The sequence below is a fragment of the Gigantopelta aegis genome, chromosome 6, assembly GCF_016097555.1.
Source record: "Gigantopelta aegis isolate Gae_Host chromosome 6, Gae_host_genome, whole genome shotgun sequence".
Classification (NCBI taxonomy): domain Eukaryota; kingdom Metazoa; phylum Mollusca; class Gastropoda; order Neomphalida; family Peltospiridae; genus Gigantopelta; species Gigantopelta aegis.
This window is the reverse complement of record NC_054704.1, coordinates 50213434-50234614: the sequence shown is the minus strand read 5'-3', so window position 1 is coordinate 50234614 and position 21181 is coordinate 50213434. Positions and strand designations below refer to the sequence as shown.

Below are 21181 nucleotides of genomic sequence, written 5' to 3'. Positions count from 1 at the left end.
TTAATCTGTTATATCATTCAATTTACATCATTTATTAAAAGTTGTTTTGAAATGTTTTTTGTTACTTTATTATGTTTTAAAAAATTACACCTATGTGCATAATATGTCTATAAAGGCTGGTTTGTACAGTATGTGCTGTGTGTAGTTTGTATGTAGTTTGGGAGAGATGGTCAACACATTAACAAATTAGGAAAATGTACTTGTAAACACATTTCATTTTACCACTGAAGCAAATAATTGTCCTAATCGGTTTTAAAACGTTTCTTGGATAATAAATTGAAATACTTTTGTGTTAGAATCTATTTAATTTAACATATTTTTAATATCTTCTTCCCACTCACTAACCTTCAGTCCAGTGAAAGTGATGTGATGGTAAGGTCATTTAGAACTTCATTCAGTTTAGGTTTTCCAGCCGCCTTAAATTTTGAATTTTGCAATGGACGACTCATTATATCTAATATTATTTGGGACATCGTTGTCCACCACGTAGAAGAAACCAATGTGAGAAGTCTGATAAAGCACATTCCACAACCTTTGACCAGTTGTGGTGCACAGGTCGGAACGAGAGAGAAAACCAATCAGTTTAATGGATCCACCGAGGTGGTTCGATCGGGCGAGCACTTAACCGACTGAACTAAATCCCGCCCCACGAGTATGAATACAAAGAAATGCATTGGATTACATGTTTTATCTGCACATTTTTATTGTGTGGGTGGGATGTAGTCCAGTGGCGAAGCGGTCGGTTTGGAATCAATCCCAGTTGGTGTGATCCATTGGGCTATTTCTTGTTCCAGCCAGTGCACCACAAGATGTATATCAGTCGATCGATGTTTAACAACACCCCAGTATAAAAAATACATCGACTGTTGGGTGTCAAACTATGGTAAACACGTATCTCAAAGGCCATGGTATGTGCTATCTGTGAGATGGTGCATGTAAAAGATCACCTGCTACTAATCGAAAAACCTAGCGTGTTCCTCTCTAAGACTATATATCAGAATTACCAAATTTTTGACATCCAATAGCTTATGATTAATAAATCAATGTGCTCTATTGGTGTCCGCAAACAAACCAATAGCCAATAGTATCGTAAACTTTAACCAAAACAAATATACATTTTCATTATGGCAACAGGCCATGCCAAGCTGACATTAAGGTTCACTTGCCTAATAAGACTTAAAACTTTGTCCCCCCCCACCCCCGCAAAAAAAGAGAAATATGTATGGTGCTGACTGGCAATTATCACTAGCCATCGGCAGTGATTCCTCAAATTATTTTTGTGACCCATTTGCCTTCTAAATTTCCACTTTTGGTTACTTTCATTTTTTAAATTATCACTTGCTATGAACTTTCAGAATAAATATACAGAACTTCACATATGTTGTTTTCGCTTCCTATTTATTGCACGAGTTTTCGCAAAATAAACGAGTGCAATAAATAGGAAGAAAAACAGTATGTGAAGTTCTGTATTTATTACATATCTTCTTTCATGTTTTACAGAAATGGTTTTTAATTTAGAGTCATAACAATACTTTGTTAAATCTATGATCAAAACTCCTTTAATGGATTTACTTAACGTTAAGAATCTTACTCTGTGGCATCCTTGTTTAATGTTTCAAATACGATGTGATGTCATTTGTAAATCATATATGACGTCAGTAAATTAAAGGTGCTAACTGCAGTAAAAAGAAAAAGGGAATTCCCTATTTAAAAGTTCTGGTCCATATCGCACATATGTGCGATACAAAATACATTTATTATACGGTTTCAAAATGTCTATCACTATAGTAAGATTGAACAGGTATGTAATAAAAACTGTGGTTGAAACATGTAAGGATTGGTCCAGAGTTTAATCTATATAGGTGACAGTAGGCAGCGTACATCTAATTTAATGACCAATGGATCTTTGACACGTTTTTTTCTCTAAAACTAACTGAATTAAATAATTTTTTATTTTGAATGTTGTGGGTGTACAAAAAGTTTTCTTCCTACCCCTTCCTTCACATGTGATTAATTCAGGAACAGCCTAAATAAAAGTGTCAACAACCATCGTTATGGAATACAAATACATGGTTTTAATATTTTAATTCGTCAACAATTTTATCTTATTAAAACAAATAAATAAAACACATCAGTTTTGTAATTTTGTTTCTTGCTTATCAAATGAATGACCGACAAATCAGACAATTTGGAATCTCTTCTGATATCCAACATTAATAATTCTCTTATCTTCTGTTAATACCAAAACAGTAAATATAACAATTTAGCCATCATCTTGTTTACAGATACTGACAGTGAAACATCCGATAACATTCCTGTGGCTCCTCAAAACAAATTGTTCAGAAATCTCTCTCTTCTGCTTCCATTGTTGGAGGAGAATACCTGATTGTAAGTTTCCTTTTGCCCAACTATTTTAGGGTTCTTCAAATCCAGACTTATTATTAGTTTCTCTTTTTCTAAATTTGTCTTTCTGCATAATTTACTCGTTTCAGTTGGGAGTTCACAAATATCTTTTTTTATCAAACCTGATGTTATTCAGGGCTAGCTCTGGTTCAGTAGAACATTTCGCCAAATTATTAATCATACTTCAAAAACTGAAGAAACACATTTTTGTTACACACCCGATGGTGAGAACACCATGCATTACTTTTGGTAACACATGGTTGTTAACACGTGTGTTAACAATTTCAAGACATACGACTGGCTGCTCCTAGGTGAGGACCAGGTCACTAATGCTATACATCCAATAAAAAACTACACAATGGAAATCGATTAGACTGTGACATATAGTTAACCTGACATTCATGTGTCTGTGACGCATAAGTCAGCTACAAGTGCAACGGCTATAAATAACATTTAGTCGAAAAAGATGTTAAAATTTGCTTAAAACCTGGCTTTTGAGGATATGTAAGAAATAGAATAATACATTCGTGTCCGTTAGATACCATTTATCTCACAACTCGTTTAACAATGTATCAAACTCGCTTTCGCTTGTTGGATACATTTTAAAACAATTCCTTGTGTGATAAATGGTATCAACCGGCCACACATGTATTACTCTCTATACCTTCTCTCAAAATATCAATTATTATTATATTATCAAAATAATTTTGCCAAAGAAAAATAAAATTTGCCAGTTGTTTTTGATATTTGAATTTGGCAAGTGCCAGAGCCTAGCCCTGTTATAAGGCTATTCAGTGTGTGAACTGAGTGGAGTCATAAATGGAGTAATGATAGTTTCACAGATGTTTTCTTTTTGAAGATAGACTTGGGTATATTCTTAACCATATAATCTGAATTAAAAAACTATCAACAAATTCCAAATTATATTTCTGCCCAAAGCAGGGTCTAAAGGATGTTTGTTAGGTGCTTCATCTATAGAAGGACTTCCACTCTATACTTCCACTCCATAGGATAATAATCATACTTCGTCATTAGAAAGACGGGTTTGACACGTCTAAACCAATACTAGACAAAGCTCTGTGGATATTTAGACAGTTGTGATGGCATGCACTCATGAACCGGTCTTTTAGACTTTCAACTGGGTGCAGAGGTGCCAAGAACTTCCTCAGCTTCTATGGTTCCTGCATCATTTTGTCAGTCTTTGTTCAAGCTTCTTTGTATGAGAACATTCCTTTGAGGAGACGACAGGCATGCAGATGCTGTGGGTCAGTTGGCATTGTGTACACGCCATTGTCACCCAGATACACATGACTCGACTGTTAAGGAAAATGTGCTGCATTGATTATAGAGCATTCTTTCAGATACGTAACACTATCTTTGCTTAAAATCTATTTCTGATAATAATTTTCATAAGATGTAAATGTGTGCTTATATGTATGTCTCACTACACAATTCTCTTCCAGGTCAGACTCTGAATTCACCGATGGTTCTTAACTGTGGTCCACATATTCATTTGTAGTAATTGGGAAAGAATTTAAATGATTTGTATTTTCCAATGGTGTTATCGGACTAGATTTTGCAATATTTTGAATTTACCTTTTTGGGACATGTGTGTCCAGTGAAAAGGCTGGACAGGATGAATCCGAATCTAACATCACCTGTAAGGACCGATTCTACAAGATGGGATCGTGTGGCAAAAAATTCTCAACTTTGGAGTGAAAATAAATTAAGATAAAATATATTGGAAATGGTTGTTAGTGCCAATGGCAACTTGTTCTAGTAGCAATCTTTATTTGAAGTTTGATTATAGATTCCAATAACAGTGGCATCTATGTAGTGAGACCGTTACTTTTTAATATGATAGGGGTACAAAAAAAGGGTTTTCTCCAGACAGGACATTACATAAGTTTTTGACCAATTATGAAATATGAAAAAACCCACTAACCAAGCTTAGCTTAGTAACTGGTTTAAAATGTGTCCATACACAACTATGGTTTCGAACACGCCTATCCAGAGTCCGACCTCTGATAGGATCGGGGGTCTGCCTCGGGATAGGGATAACCTAACAAATACGGTCAATTTTGAATTTTTGAATATTAACACCAAAAGTATAAAAAAGGGGAAAATTGGGGTTTATAAATTTTGGCTGCGCCCTTAAAGAAAAATATTAACGTTCCTAACCTATATAAATTATTAGTATAATACAATTTTGGTGCAAATTTAGATGGGCTGGTCTAAAATTAATAATAATTATTGAACAGTATTCATTAAGCCCATGGGAGGTTAAGAGGAAAGGCTATAAATCTGGCACAAGTATACAAAAAAAAAAAAAAAAAAAAAAAAAAAAAAAAAAAAAAAAAAAACCAAGGTAAAGGATTTGTATTTCCCCAAGAAAAGTTTGGAACCCTGAGGACGTATATCCTCGGTAATGTTTTGAAAGGATACGGCAACCTGAGCACCCACACACTTCCCTGTGAGAGTTCAAGGGGACCATCGTTCCCTGGTTCAAACAGAGGACTCGACGATATGGATGGCTGGACGACGGGCTTCAGCATAATCTTCACCGAACTCTCTGGAGTTACTATGTAAACACGCATCAACTGTGCAATGTAGCCTTTTGTGCTTCTTGAAAAAAATATTAAAATGAATTAAATATCACTTAAAACAGTTTTATATTTCATTAAATTGTTTTTAAAAGTAGATTAATTCTTTTTTAATTTCTTAATTACTCCAGTGATAAAACACAACAAGAGTTAGGTAAATAGCTAACACAAGCGTAGAGTACAGACCTGTCAAGTAGTCCCATACCAAAATGGAAATACTGCGGCTTCACCATTCATCTCATCATCATCCATGTTTGTAATGTCCAAAATACAATTAAAAAAAAGCACATAGCTAACTTGAATATTACTGAGAGATGGTGTCTCCATGTAGAAGAGTCATAGCTGCGTATCATTTCTCAAGTTACGTTAGAAACAAAGCATACAATACAGTTGAAGGTAGTGTAAAATACTTCCAGTTATTACAGCTTTTGTACCATTAAATTTACACATTAGTTAAAATGTCTTGCTTAAATTATTAACTTTGGCAAAATTCAAAAAAATTCTGGTTCACTGTATGCTATTAGTAGCTCAAAATGCATAATATGCAAAACAGAAAAAGTATACGCTAGAAGAACTGAAATTAGTGATTTTAGACAACTTTGTGCCTTTTATTATTATGCGTGTATTCAAGTGGCCATATAAATATGCACAAAGACATCTTACCTGCAATGACACGGACAGTATAGTGGCATATCCAACGATAAGAGCTTCGTGGCATTGTCCTGAAGAATATGTACTCAAGTTACAACATTGATAAATAAATATGTAATAGTGTGAATTTCTTAACATTTTGTGAATACATGTATATGTAAGAAACTTAAGTGACCTATACCAGTTACTTCAAACTACAACGACCAGCCAAATAGTTATTAACTGAATTATGTCAAGTTGAATTTTTTGTGAACCCATGTCAAGTTGAATTTTTTGTGACCTCCTTCACACCCCATATCAGTGTATGGGCTCCCATTATTGTAGAGGGACAGGGTAGAATGATGGAATTACGTGATAAAAAGGACTCGGGGATTAGCACATTTTGCCCGAATATCTGTATACTTTTTGCCCGAATTTGAGGTTTTGCTCCAGCACTCTCCCCTGTCTGGTATGCTTAATGCCCTCCCCCATGTCAGAAGCTATCAAATGACAAAATAACCAGCATTCAAACACTAACAGCTTCAGATTTTCAGCACAGAAAATAACAAGGGATATAACATCATGAATCATTGATACAACAGGTAAATCAAGACAGGGGCAGGGTAAAACTAGTAATTGGCAGGCAGACTAGAAAGTTAAACTTTCTGCACCCCATACAAACCAAAACAAAATCTATACAAGTTGGTGTATGAATATGAACAAAAATATTCTAAGCCAAGGGAAACTACTCCAAAACTACTGACGCTAAGGATTTTATCGTAAATGTTTTTTTTATTATTAAAGTACCTAATACAAAAGGATTGGGCACAAGTTATCCAACTTACGAGGCCCTCTCCTAATTACAAACATTAAATTGTACAATGTGGACTTGTGGTACTAGTTAAACACAGTATTACAGAATATATGTAATATATGTAATATATTGTACTTTAAATAATTGTACCTTGACGGTGCTGGCACTGGACACCTTGATGATCTTTTCGGGACCACTACAGAAGAACCTGTGACCTCGAGGACATTCGTACTCCATTCCTAGAAATGCTCGAACTGTCACTTCACCAATTTCTGAAACACATCAACGCTCGACATTAGTCACTTCTTTAAGCAAAATTGTGAATTTTTATCTCAAAATAAGAAATCATGTAAACTTATTCTAAACAAAATTATGATTCTTTTATATCAAAATAGGAAATCATGTCAATTCATTCTAAGCAGGGGTGGGACGTTACTGTTATATGCAGTAGACCATGAAAAGTAGGTCACAGTAATAGTATGTGACAAACCGCCATCCCAAGTTGTTCCTACAAGTGAGGTTTGATGGTCCTGTATGCATCTGTATACAAGATATGGTCCGGACAAGAAAAAGTTAACAGACGGATGGACAGCGCCATACCATAATACGACCCATCTTTAGTACAATCCTAACAGCTGATGGCTATACAGTTTATTGAGGAGCTTACTCAAATTAGCATAGCAATGATCCATGTGAAGCTAATATAGTCCAGTGAAATCTGTCTAAATCGGATCACGTTGGGACTCTAATATTTTAATAATTTATCTTCATGTGTACAACACTAACTCATGGACCACTGTTGTTCACAAAGCACTTCTTTTACACATATCTTTACTTATATGTTAACATTATTACTATCTATTAAAACAATATAAAACAGTGCTTGCATTTTAAAACATCTATTTTGTTGGGTGTCCTTTTTTCATATTTTATTGATAACAGAAAACTGAATGCATCAAGTAATTATTGTGTCGATACATTGGTTGCATTTGTCACATCACCAATTTGATTGCATTTAATATCATGATTTTCTGTATGTAACTGAAACGGATATGTAACAAAATTTTAAAAGCAGTCTCATACATTGTTGAACCATACCTTTTTGGGGAACTCTTCGTTGTCGTCCCTTTTTACCGGCTGTCTCCCCAACTGTCGGCCATTTTTCTTTCACAGCTTGCAGTGTAATATCCCATGGTAACAAGAAATTACTGCCAGCCAAAAATCCTGGTAAATCAAAACCTATAAAAGAAAATATGGGCAAAATGATAACAAACCTATGAGAAACCCAGTAGAGAGAAAACAAACCTAAACAGACTCCAGCTAGTCTTAAACACAGAATAACATTCTCAAAATTACTGTAACTGTTGGTTTTTTGTGGGGGGGTTTCAAATTGTTTATTATCCTCAGAAAATAGGTCATGTCAGGGTTGGGGAGCCTCGAATCATCACCTTACAGTATTCTTCTTTGTGACCATGTTAATATACATGAATGATAAAGACTACTTTATAAAATGTGTCTTTTTAGTAATTAATTCATAACTGAAACTGATTAAAAACTGATATAATATAATACCCAAATACAATAAACTTTGCCAATGACCAGTTGCACTTGTAGAAAAGCATTAATGAAGGAGACATATTTTGTTAAATAATAGGTATATGTGTGATAACTTCAAAGATTATTACTGTTACACTATGTTTCTGTTTTTCCAGTATTTTCAGTTATATAATTTCAGAGCTTCTAGATTATGGTAGCCCCACTCCCATGGACAGCGCTATTCAGTGTTGGGCTAGTAAATAATTACTATAACTAGCCCGACAGCTAGTGGAAACAAAACCTCGTCAAATGCTGCATTTACATATTTCGTAAATGTGAATATCCTGACCCTTCTTTCCACCCAATCTGATTTGTAAGCTCAACCTCCCTCTTTAAGTGACATATCTGATTATTACTATTAGTAAAATTGTATTTATTTAAAGTAGGGCTATTGAATTTTTAATCATGGCTAGTACATTTTTAAAATCACCAATCCCGTGGCTAGTGAATTTTTACAAAATTCTAGAAGCCCTGTTAATTTAATCTTAAAACTGATTTTTATACCATACCATGTATGTGTGAATACAGAGTTGACTTCCCTATGCAGCATAAAGACCACGATGGAAACAGTGGTAGAAGACCTCCAGGTGATTCTGAGTGAATCATACCGGGCAGGTACTCCGTTGTAGAGTGCTGACGGAATGCTGAATGGTGGATCTCTGAAAATATTTGAATATTTATGATTTTAAATGTCTAGACTTACTTCATACAAAACGAATATGACTAATAATGACAAATGCAGGCAAGTGGGTGTATGACACAGCTCATTTAAGAGTTCTCTAATACGTGGAATTTGTTTAGTCAGTACTAGTAATGAATGTTTGATAAAAAAAAAAAAAAAAAACATTTTTTATAATAATTTGTAAATATAGGCATATGAAATGGCACTTTATTGGTGGTGGAGGGGAGGATAAATCAGAAGAATTTCTACTGTAATAAAAATTTTAAAGGTAAAATTTTGTCTTTGCCCTGAACATTCTAATTCCTTATTGTCCGAACCAAATTGTTAACAACTACGAAAAATTACTCTCCTACCTTTAATTGCTGTTAGATTTCCTCCAAAGTTTGTCCAGACACAAATCTTGAAAAAACCATTACAATGACACAGATTCCACATACCAGATGATAACCATGTCACCTATATCGACTTCGCTGAGAGCGCATAGGGAAAAAAGCATGTGATTTTGTATTAGCTGCCATTTTGACTTTTTATGGAATATTCTTCAAGAGGGGTGAAAGGATAGGACTTAATCTAACAACATCATAACATGTTATTGTTATGATATAAAAGCAAACGTGATGACGTCATATTATTAATTTTTATTATTATTATTATTATTATTATTTTAAAGATACCACTAGAGATCATCGATTTCACAGTAATTGTGTCACATACTTTGGAGGCTTTCACCCCTCTTGAAGAGTATTCCATAAACAAGCAACATGGCAGACGGCAGAAAACTGCATGTATTTTTCCCTATGCAATCTCAGCAAAGACAATATTGGCAAAATCGTTGCAGTCTCGTGTGTGGAATCTGTATATTTGTAGTGGGTTTTTTATGATTGGTGTTTGGATAAACTTTGGAGGAAATCTAACGGCAATTAAAGGTAGGAGAGTAAATTTTTGTAGTTGTTAACAATTTGGTTCGGACAATAGTGGTTGGGGGTCTTCAAATTTCATACACCTTTATCTGGTAAAGCATGACTTGCTAGTAACTTGACTTATCCACTCAATATTTATTTTTCAAGCGATAATTCTATTATTCAATATTCAAAATAATAATAATAAAAAATTAAAAACTGCTAACTTAAAGTGATATGGTATGTGGAGTTACTGTGATCCACATATTTTTTAAGGATGGCTTCAGATTTAATTTGGCATCATAGAATAACTAAGAAGTTTTTTTTAAAAACCCATGTTGCTACTGGACATATTTTTTTATAATCTAGTTCACCTGTGTCCGATATAACTGATTCGGTAACTGTGGCTGTTTGGCTGGTTTCTAGCATCTCACTCTGTTCTGGATTCGGACTACTCGGACTTCTATGTCCATAGAGGTCACTGCCGCCAGACTGACCTAGAGACAAAGAAATTTAATTTTACTACATACTTTGAATTTACTGCATAGAAATGCATACATCTTAACCACATGCATGAAGAGATTATTTTAATCTTTTTTTCTTATGAGATTCAAACCAAATTTCTCACTATTGACCTTCATTCAAACTCCATTCTCAGCAATGTACAGTTGTGACAGCATCAGACAGACATATGGAATTCCGTGCAGCAGGGCAGGGCAGGGAAGGGCAGGGCAGGGCAGGGCAGGGCAGGGCAGGGCAGGGCAGGGCAGGGCAGGGCAGGGCAGGGCAGGGCAGGGCAGACACAGACAGACAGACAGAGAGAGAGACAGACACAGACAGACAGACAGACAGACAGACAGACACACAGACAGACAGTCAGACAGACAGACATTCACTCATACCTAGACTGAGTGCCAAACTGAGGCTGGACGTGATGGGGGCGGTCATATCCAACTTGCCGCTGTCCCTTGCTGATAGTTTTGTGTGTGGTGTCGAGGACACTTGTCCAGCTCTCACGTCGCTGGTGCTCGGGTTAAAAACGGGAAACTCAACATGCTTCAGCTTCCCACAGCATGACTCCTCTAGTGTCTGGTAGAAACCAAAATTAGCATACTGCAAAAGAAAAACAACATACGTTTTATTCTGTTTGCTTGCTGATTGCAGTTCAATATTCTACAAAATAGCACATATCAGTCTCACTTCTCAGATCAGAATAAGATCAACCTCCAATTAACAGTTGTGGAACAAAGGATTGGGTGCTGAGGTTGCTTATTTTCCATCCACTCGTATTCCGAAGAGTCGCAGTAATTCAGTGTTGACAAATGTACATATTATGTGTCTATAACTCTTATTAGTAGACGCACATACAGGGTTCTGACACTTCAAAAACTATAACATTCAAGGACATTTCCAGTACATTTTTTTATTTTGTTTTACAGGACATGAAATGTTCAATCAATAAATGTTTTTTTTATAACAAATTGTTATGAGAACAACAAAAGTAAAGATGCAAAAAAAAATTACTACTGAATTTTTGGTCTAAATTTGCAGGACACAATAAAATTTAATGCTTTTTCTAGGACATTCCAGGCCTGGATTTTAAAATAAAAAATTGAAGGACATTCCAGGATTTCCAGGAGGTGTAAGAATCCTGACATAGCTTGATTAGCTGTGTATTTGTTAAGAGGACTAATCTCACTAAACCTAGGGGTGAGACATAGCCCAGTTGTAAAGCACTAGCCCGATGTGTGGTCTGTTTAGGATCAATCCCAGTTGGCGGACCCATTGGTCTATTTTTGGTTCCAGCCAGAGCACCACCGAGTTTGTTCGACCCTGTAACGCAAGCACCTCAAGTGAGCACTCAACCGACTGAGTTAAATCCCGCCCCCTCAGTTTATTGAATGACAGTGTGGTATACCTTGTGATCAAACGTCGTGGTATGTGCTATCCTGTCTGTGGGATGGTGCATATTATAAAAGATCCATTGCTACTAATGGAAAAAGACATAGCAGGTTTCCTCTCTAAAACTATGTATCAAAATTACCAAATGTCTGACATCCAGTAAATAAATCAGTGCTTTAGTGGTGTCATTAGACATAACAAACTTTAGCTTACTAAACCACCAAAGATATTACGTGAAAAGTCGATGCTATATGACACCTGATACATAACACAGTGCAGTATAGAGACAAGACATTTATTCAGTTTATTGAAGTTTGCTTTGTTTAACACCACTGAAACCCATGGATCAATTAATCATTGGCTATTAAATGTCAAACATATAATTATTCTGACTTGTAGTCATCAGGGGAAATCCACTACATTTTTCCTAATACGGAAGGGGATCTTTTATATACACTTTCCCACAGACAGGAAAGCACATACCACGGACTTTGTTCAGTTCTGGTGCACTGGCTGGAATGAGAAAAACCCAATCAACTGAATGAATCCACCGAGTTTGTTCGACCCTGTGACGCAAGCACCTCAAGCGAGCACTCAACTAACTGAGTTAAATCCCTCCCCCTCAGTTTATTGAATGACAGTGTAGTATACCTTGTGATCAAATGGGTCATCTTTATCGGCTTGCTTCTGTCCACAGTTACAGGCTGCTTTAGTTTTGATCTGACTAGAGTGAGTCATCACCGGAAGGTGGTTGTTTTCATCATTTTCACCATCTTCAGGTAAGCGATGCAACTAAAAAAACACACAAAAGTATACAATCAAAGCACAGGGCACAGTATTTCACGAGAACTGTTGTTCTGTTCGCATGTCAGTTACGCAACTTTAAAATCACAAGAACCGCCAATCGGTTATGTGGTGAACAATTACTTTCTAAAATTAAAAATTAAATATATATCAGAAATGAAAGTAAAAATCAGTTTATGTTTTTAAATACATTTAAACTACCAATGTAGCACAGAACCGTAGTTCAAGTGTTTTAGGATTAGGTAGGCCTAACTTATCGGTTACGAGAACTATATTCACATAACTGAACAATCGGTTATCTAAGTAAAACTCACGTGAACTGACTTCCGGTTACCTAAGATTTTGAAATATTGTCCCCTGAGGGCACAATATTTCACGTGAACCTTTTTAAAATTAACATCACTAAATATTTCAAAACATTTTCAAGACTGATTTTGGACACTTTAAATATAGTATATCATTTGCAAAATTAATTTGTATAAAATGCATATGGAATGTCACTATAGTTCTGGGGCCTAACTCACAAAGGTCTCTTAGGCTCTGCTAGACAACAAAGCATCCTCTTTGCCAGTCTTCTAGCATTGCATTGTGAGATCGCAAAGTTGCGAGAGTTTAGTGAATTAGGCCACTGGGTCCTGTGTTATGAAACAATCTTAGTACTAAGATCACCTTAAGTACATAATTAACTATGTTATGAACTTAAGGTGACCTTAGCACTAAGATCAGTTTGTAAAATGGAGCCCAGAACAGTAGACTAAGTATACATGTCTTACAATTAGGTTACTCACTGGTTAAGCAAACATAATTCATGTGATCAAATAATCAGTTGCCTAGGTAAAAATCATAAGAAATCACTGACTTGCAATACGGAAGAATTCCTACTAAGACAGCCAAACAAAACACAGTGATACAATGTTCGTACAAATTTCTTCAACAGTTGGTACCTGTAACATGGAACTAAAAGTAGTGAAAAACAATATGTGTTTGTCCGACCTAAGCTCCATTGCCAACTGAAATAACTGCAGAATTTCTGTATGTGTACATGTAGATCTGTGTGCAAAGTGTGACATCACGATGGTGCTGTCTATCCAACACACTCACTAAAACATCTTTGTATAGGTATTTACGTTCGGCAGCTAAATGCCATTTTTGAACTGAATCTGGAAATTTTGTATATAGTTTCTTTTATTGTTGATTTGTGTAACCCAGGGTGTCCCATTTCAGAATCCGGTTGATGAACCTCAGTCATCATTGAGCGTTTTGAGAAATTCAAGATGGCCACCATTTCATGTTATAGGCTATATTTGGCAGTATCTGTGTGATGAGTACAAGCAGGGTTTAAGATGTCACTCATCTAATTACCAAATGTGAATTAAAGTTGAATTTGGCAAATATATTTCATTACTAATTTACCAAAACACTAATTAAAAAATCGTCTGTTTATTAAGATACTGCCATTTGTGCTTTTTAGCTAAATGAAACTTGAATGTGGCAACAGATTTTCTTTAAAAATTCACCAAATGTTAATATTTGTACTCCATGGATGAAAAATGTTCTATATTTCATGATTTTAGGGCAACAATGGATGCAAAAATTAAAATACTGAATTCAACAGGTATTGGAATTGTGAAATGTGTTGATCCAGTAACAACCTCGGAGGAAGAAGCATTGTGAGATATGGGTACTTTTGGTACTGACAGTGCACTGTCACTTATTAATGCTGTGTATTTCTACAACTGTAAAATATTTCAGGGCAGTAAGCAAGCAATCGCATCTTCAAGTTAGTCAGTTTGCATTCCAATTCTGTGTCCAGGGAGAATTCATAGAATTTCATAGTGGGACTTGTAACAATAACCAAGGTGGAGTTAAGCCGGATGGAACATTCACATGTGTTATTTTATTAAACTAAAATGCATTTAGGTTGTTTCTCTTATGTCTTGATACATGTTAATTCCATTATTACCTACGAGGTAGAAAGAATAGAATTGGCTGTACACTCAACCGTTACTTATAAGATGTGTAACAAATGGGACGTGTAACAAATGGGAAGATAACCATTAAAAGATAATAAGGTTGACTAACCAGATTATGACAGTGTCAACCTATAAATAATGAGGTTGACTAACTGGATTATGACAGTGTCAAGACTAAAAGATAATGAGGTTGACTAATGTGATTATGACAGTGTCAAGACTAAAAGATAATGAGGTTGACTAATGTGATTATGACAGTGTCAAGACTAAAAGATAATAAGGTTGACTAACGTGATTATGACACAGTGTCAAGACTAAAAGATAATGAGGTTGACTAATGTGATTATGACACAGTGTCAAGACTAAAAGATAATGAGGTTGACTAATGTGATTATGACACAGTGTCGAGACTAAAAGATAATGAGGTTGACTAATGTGATTATGACAGTGTCGAGACTAAAAGATAATGAGGTTGACTAATGTGATTATGATAGTGTCGAGACTAAAAGATAATGAAGTTTACTAATGTGATTATGACACAGTATCGAGACTAAAAGACAATGAGGTTGACTAATGTGATTATGACAGTGCCAAGACTAAAAGATAATGAGGTTGACTAATGTGATTATGACAGTGTCGAGACTAAAAGATAATGAGGTTGACTAATGTGATTATGACAGTGTCAAGACTAAAAGATAATGAGGTTGACTAACATGATTATGACAGTGTTAAGACTAAAAGACAATGAGGTTGACTAACTGGATCATGACAATGTCAAGGCTAAAAGATAGTGAGGTTGACTAACAGAATTATTATTGTGTGTCAAAACTAAAATATATTGAGGTTGACTAACTGGATTATGACAGTGTTTGAAGATAAATGATAATGAGGATGTTCAACTAGATTAATACAGGGTTAAGACAGAGTAAAGACTAACAGGGTTAAGACAGAGTAAAGACTAACATGGTTAAGACAGAGTAAAGACTAAAATTGTTAAGACAGAGGATGCCCGTGAGACTGGCTCCTCACACTGTGGGTGACCGAGTTTAAAGATGATGTAGTTAACTAACAGGGTTAAGACAGAGTAAAGACTAACAGGGTTAAGACAGAGTAAAGACTAACATGGTTAAGACAGAGTAAAGACTAACAGGGTTAAGACAAGAGTAAAGACTAACATGGTTAAGACAGAGTAAAGACTAACATGGTTAAGACAGAGTAAAGACTAACATGGTTAAGACAGAGTAAAGACTAACATGGTTAAGACAGAGTAAAGACTAACAGGGTTAAGACAGAGTAAAGACTAACAGGGTTAAGACAGAGTAAAGACTAACATGGTTAAGACAGATTAAAGACTAACATGGTTAAGACAGAGTAAAGACTAACAGGGTTAAGACAAGAGTAAAGACTAACAGGGTTAAGACAGAGTAAAGACAAACAGGGTTAAGACAGAGTAAAGACTAACAGGGTTAAGACAGAGTAAAGACTAACATGGTTAAGACAGAGGTTGCCCGTGAGACTGGTCTCCTCACACTGCTGGTGACCAGGTGTAAAGATAATGTAGTTAACTAACAGGGTTAAGACAGTGTTAAGACTAACATGGTTAAGACAGAGTAAAGACTAACATGGTTAAGACAGAGTAAAGACTAACATGGTTAAGACAGAGGTTGCCCGTGAGACTGGTCTCCTCACACTGCCGGTGACCTGACTTCCACCATTCCTCACACGACTCTTCCAGCTGCTTCAGGTACTTCTCATATGCCGGACCTCGCGCAAACTGAGCAAACACACGCTTAGCCTGGGCTAGCTGAAATGAAAAAAATGAAGAGAATTTTTGTTTAATGACATAAGTATACAAGATGGGGGGGGGGGGGGGTTAATTGACGTCAATTACCCTCCCAGTCTTGGCAAAAATCTTCACAAAAAATTTGGGGCGATGTTCAGATAAAATGAGCTGGACTGAAACCTATTCATTACGTATTTCCATCATTCTACTAACAATATTAGTTGTAATCTATGACAAAATGCGTAGTTATTCATTCGAAGCCCTATATACCTGTTTAGTAGTAATGCGAATATGAATAAAACATTGTTATCTGGATTGTCAATTTAGTTTAATTTGAGTGACATATCTCAGTCATTACTCAAGCGAAGGAAATGTTTTATTTAACGACGCACTCAACACATTTTATTTATGGTTATGTCAGACATATGGTTAAAGACCACATAGATATTGAGAGAGGAAACCCACTGTCACCACTTCATATGCTATTCTTTTCGATTAGCAGCAAGGGATCTTTTATATGCACATCCCAGACAGGGTAATACATACCACAGCCATTGATATACCAGTTATGGTGCACTGGCTGGAATGAGAAATAGCCCAATGGGCCCACCGACAGGGATCGATGGGTAGGTGTAAGGCCACTACACCCTCTTCTCTCTCACTAACCACTAACAATTAACAATTAACCCACTGTCCTGGACAGACAACCCAAATAGCTGAGGTGTGTTCCCAGGACAGCGTGCTTGAACCTTAATTGGATATAAGCACGAAAATAAGTTGAAATGAAATGCACAATTCATATTAAAGAGACTCCATACATAGTCATAATACTAATTCAGTTTACTACAGTAGTGGGTGAAGGAAAATTTACCTTTGAGTAATGATATTCGGTGATATAATGCTGTGGCAAATCCTGCTGATAGGCATTTTCAGCCAGAGGTAGAATCTTGTTGCAGCGACTGTGATAAACAGAAAAGAAATCAATGAATGAATGTTTAATGAAAATGCCACAGGGATAACAGGACTCGACCGTAATATTTTTTAATGGTAGTATCTGGGCTACCAGGTCATGAAATCTGAAAGCCCTCAGTAAAAATTGGTAGCCCCATAATTTTAATAAGTTTTAAAAAAGAGAGATAAAAGCAAAATCATTTATTTTTATTTAAACATGTTGTTTTAGGTGGGGTTTTTTTAGATGTTCAAATGTCTTATTGCGGAGTAACTGGATGTACAAAAAAGCTAGTAGCCCAGCAGACTACCAGGTTTAGATATCTGGTAGTCCGAGGAGGAAATTGGTAGCCAAAACACGCCGGGCTACTGCTACGGTCGAGCCCTGGGATAAAAATGACATCATCTAGCATCTGTTCTGATCAAAATCAGCAGTATGTTAAAATGAATATGCTTTAATAGAGAAAAACTTTTTTTTTAATATAAAACTACATTTCACATTGAATTTTCTCATATTCTGATATTTTAACTCTCTCTTTCTCATATCACATTAAAAATATTAATACACAGTCAGTAAGAAGACAGAAATAGACATTTAAAAAATTAACAATACTTAAAAAAGAAAGAAAGAGAGAAGCATAATAAACTTTTAAATTTGAAATATTTCTACCAGCACATTAACTAAACAGATCTAGCAACAATATCTAGATTGCTAATACAGAACAATACTGCTAATACAGAACAATACTGCTAATACTGAACAATGCTGCTAATACAGTATAAAGATAAGAAAAAAATCAAAGGCTAAACTCACTTTTCTGAAAAACGGACATCTGTACTGATCAGAGATCCAAGTAAATTAAAATGGGTTTGAACTTTGACCTCTGGAGTGTCTGTGAAGAAGAACTTGTGTAGAGTCGTGGCCACTGAGAACCACACCTCACATGACACCATCTGAAAAATGTTACAAATGTGTGTGAAATAATGTTATCAAATGTAATATGTAAAATTAAACATGCCATTAAGAACCGGTTACACGTCATGATTTAAAATAACTGAACTCCATATTTATTAATTTAAGAGGAATAGCTATTTCATGTCAAAATCATAAACATATAATACATGTATAAACAAAGTGCTCTCTCCTTCCCTTCCTACCCACTCTGCTGCCTCTCTTTCTCTCTTCCTTTCTCATACACAATCTTTAATTTAGACTTTGCAAATTGTTAAATAACAGTTTAAACCGTATATAAAAACTATAACATGAATTTACCTAGATACTCTCACACGTGCATGCACACATACACACACACTCGCACACACATTCAAACATTCAAATATTTATACAATAAAATTAATATCTACCTCCTTACAACAATCTATATTATTCTATTAGTAAATGTTCAAAGAAACCCAAACTTACCTCAAAGACTGAACGAAGAGGATTTCTTCCCACATTGTCATCGAACCCCTTAACGAAGGCCAGCTCAATGTGCTGAAGCAGAAACTCTTTGAAACTCTGCTCAGATGACCTTGAAGAAATGGGCGACCTTGGCCCATCTCCAGATCCTACCCCATGATTGAATCTCCGGTTTGTCAGATAACTTCTGCTTTTGGGAGATTCTGAAATTTAAAGTAGATTTTGCACACTGTCAGCTACTTGCTTTGATGACATACTAATTGAAAATAAGAATGGCATTGGTCATGTGGTGATGGCAGGTGTCATCTATCTTTAACTGTATCAAATGTGATAATAACCATATATTAAAGAAACAATCATTAGATTATCTTCACTGAAAATGTCTTCTTCTTTTGTTCCCCCACTATCCTACTAAAATACAAAAATAGTTAACAGCAATGCTAGTTGTGAATCAGTCTATCTTCAATTGTATTTATGGATCAAAAAGCAAACATAAATCACATTTTTAAAATGATTATAACTGATTGATGTAAAAGAAATATTTTCATAAAAACTGTAAAAAAAAAAAAAAAACCACCAACAAAACAAGGTGATGCTGGGAGGAGAATTTGACACATGCAGTGATGAAGATCTAGTATATTGTTTTCTTTAGTCTCAGGCACATAATAATCACTTATATTTAAACAATGTATTGAGCTGTCATTAAACAAACATTCCTTTGTTTTTGGAGGAGGGAATGGGGGATGGGGGGATGGGGTTAGAAACAATAAAATAACAAAAATGTTTTATTTTTATATGCAATTTATAAAAACATTGGTCAAGATATAAATAAAATAGCATAAGTGAAGAAAAGTTAAAAAATTAGTTTGTTTTGTTTAACGACACCACTAGAGCACATTGATCCACTAGTCATTGGCTATTGGATGTCAAAACACTTGGTAATTCGGACATATAGTCTTAGAGATGAAACCCGCTACATGTTTCCATTAGTAGCAAGGCATCTTTTATATGCACCATCCCACAGACAGGATAGCCCATACCACAGCCTTTGATATACCAGTCATGGTGCACTGGCTGGAACAAGAAATAGCCCAATGAGCCCACCAACAGGGATCAATCCTAGACTGACCGTGTATCAATCGAGCACTTTACCACTGGGCTACATCCCACCCCTCATAAGTGAAGAATGACGTCTGCTCAACAAATGGGTTTTTTTTTTTTTTTATTAATCCTTAATATTTGGCATCTTTGAGATTATTTAACATCCTTAAGCTTCTCCAAAATGTACCTGAGTCTTTGCCACTGACACTGTAACTCTTCAGCTGCTGAAGATACATTCCCACAGGATCAGCAACCTCTGAACTCCGGCAGTTTACGAAAACAAACTCTTGATTGGCCGGGACGGCAAACAGGGAATTATTGCTGAAACAAACAAAAAACAAAACAGCTTGAAGACAGACAGACACAGAAACACAAACACAAACAGACACAAACAGACAGCTAATTTATTAACATCTCACATTACATGCATAAAATATGTAAAATGTTTATTAAAACAACATAAAAGTACATAAGCCATTCGGGAATTATGAGAGAATATACAATTAAAATTTATGCAGGTATGTACAATAAAACATAACATTATTCTGGATATAAAAAGTCTTTATGACATAAAATACAAAAACAGGTTTGAGCAATTAAAAATGCAAGGTGGTTTTTTCTGACATTAAAGCACATGACTGTTCTAAATCAAGTAACAACATAAAAAATTTGAAACATAATAATTGTGCATGTTGATATAAATTAAAATGATGAGCCTCATATAACAGACAGTTCATAAAAAACATGAATTTCATCCTCTGACAACAGACTGGGTATACCCATACAGGACAGAACTGCTGATCCACCAGCACATGTTTATATCAGCAACTTGTAGGTGATGTGTTTACATCATAACAGTGGTTCCAAGTTCCAACCTCCCATGGTGACGTCACAGATCAAAAAGTTTGGTTTGCTTAATGTCACCACTAGAGCACACTGATTCATTAATCATCGGCTATTGGATGTTAAACATTTGGTAATTTTGACATATATTCATCAGAGGAAACCTGCTACATTTTTTCTTATGAAGCATGGGATCTTTTATATGCACTTTCCCCACCGACAGGATAGCACATACCACCATCTTTGATATACCAGTCGTGGTGCACTGGCTGGAATGAGAAATAGACACGGATCGATCCCAAACCGACTGTGCATCAAGTGAGCGCTTTACCACTGGTTAGTGAGAGTCACTGATGTCACAGATCAGTGCATAATTGCATTCTTATAAACAAAAATTTCACCCCAGAATGTAACAAACCATTGCAAAATAAACCTTCTGACCTAAACTACAAGTATTTGTCCAAACTGTGAAATACATAAAACAAAAGTAATCTCTTTTAACCTCTTGCACTTTCTTAATTACCTTAATGGCCACTAATTACTTAAACAACACCTTACACCGTGAACACTTAAGAAGCTGTTAATTGCTTTATCAACACCGACAGCTGATTTGTATAGGTTTCCTTCATAATACTTAATGTTCTCTGCTAAATAGCAACATCCAACATTGGAACTGGGACTTGGTGTACCTACTCTAGAACTAACATCAAATAGTGGTTTGGCCTATCATTATCTTCACTGCATAATCTCTTTACCATAAGACATTATCTCAATTGTGGT

At 35.5% G+C, this 21181-nt stretch overlaps 1 protein-coding gene across 2 annotated transcripts in view; it reads right to left on the bottom strand.

Annotated features, from left to right (window-relative positions):
• Positions 1-2913: 2913 nt before the first annotated feature.
• Positions 2914-21181, bottom strand: part of LOC121376164 (protein smg8-like) — a 33017-nt gene continuing 14749 nt past the window's right edge. Inside the window, exons 9-22 of one of the 2 annotated variants that reach the window (XM_041503973.1) lie at positions 19746-19879; positions 18461-18660; positions 17852-17991; positions 16961-17048; positions 15955-16110; positions 12181-12321; positions 10530-10740; positions 10002-10124; positions 8556-8705; positions 7549-7689; positions 6601-6722; positions 5670-5728; positions 4849-5028; positions 2914-3714 (exon numbers count right to left, since the gene is read on the bottom strand). In XM_041503973.1, coding sequence (XP_041359907.1) covers positions 3609-3714; positions 4849-5028; positions 5670-5728; positions 6601-6722; positions 7549-7689; positions 8556-8705; positions 10002-10124; positions 10530-10740; positions 12181-12321; positions 15955-16110; positions 16961-17048; positions 17852-17991; positions 18461-18660; positions 19746-19879 — 1951 coding nt within the window. In that variant the 3' untranslated portion in view covers positions 2914-3608. The remainder of the gene's footprint in view (positions 3715-4848; positions 5029-5669; positions 5729-6600; positions 6723-7548; positions 7690-8555; positions 8706-10001; positions 10125-10529; positions 10741-12180; positions 12322-15954; positions 16111-16960; positions 17049-17851; positions 17992-18460; positions 18661-19745; positions 19880-21181) is intronic. The other variant, XM_041503974.1, reaches the window with a different exon arrangement.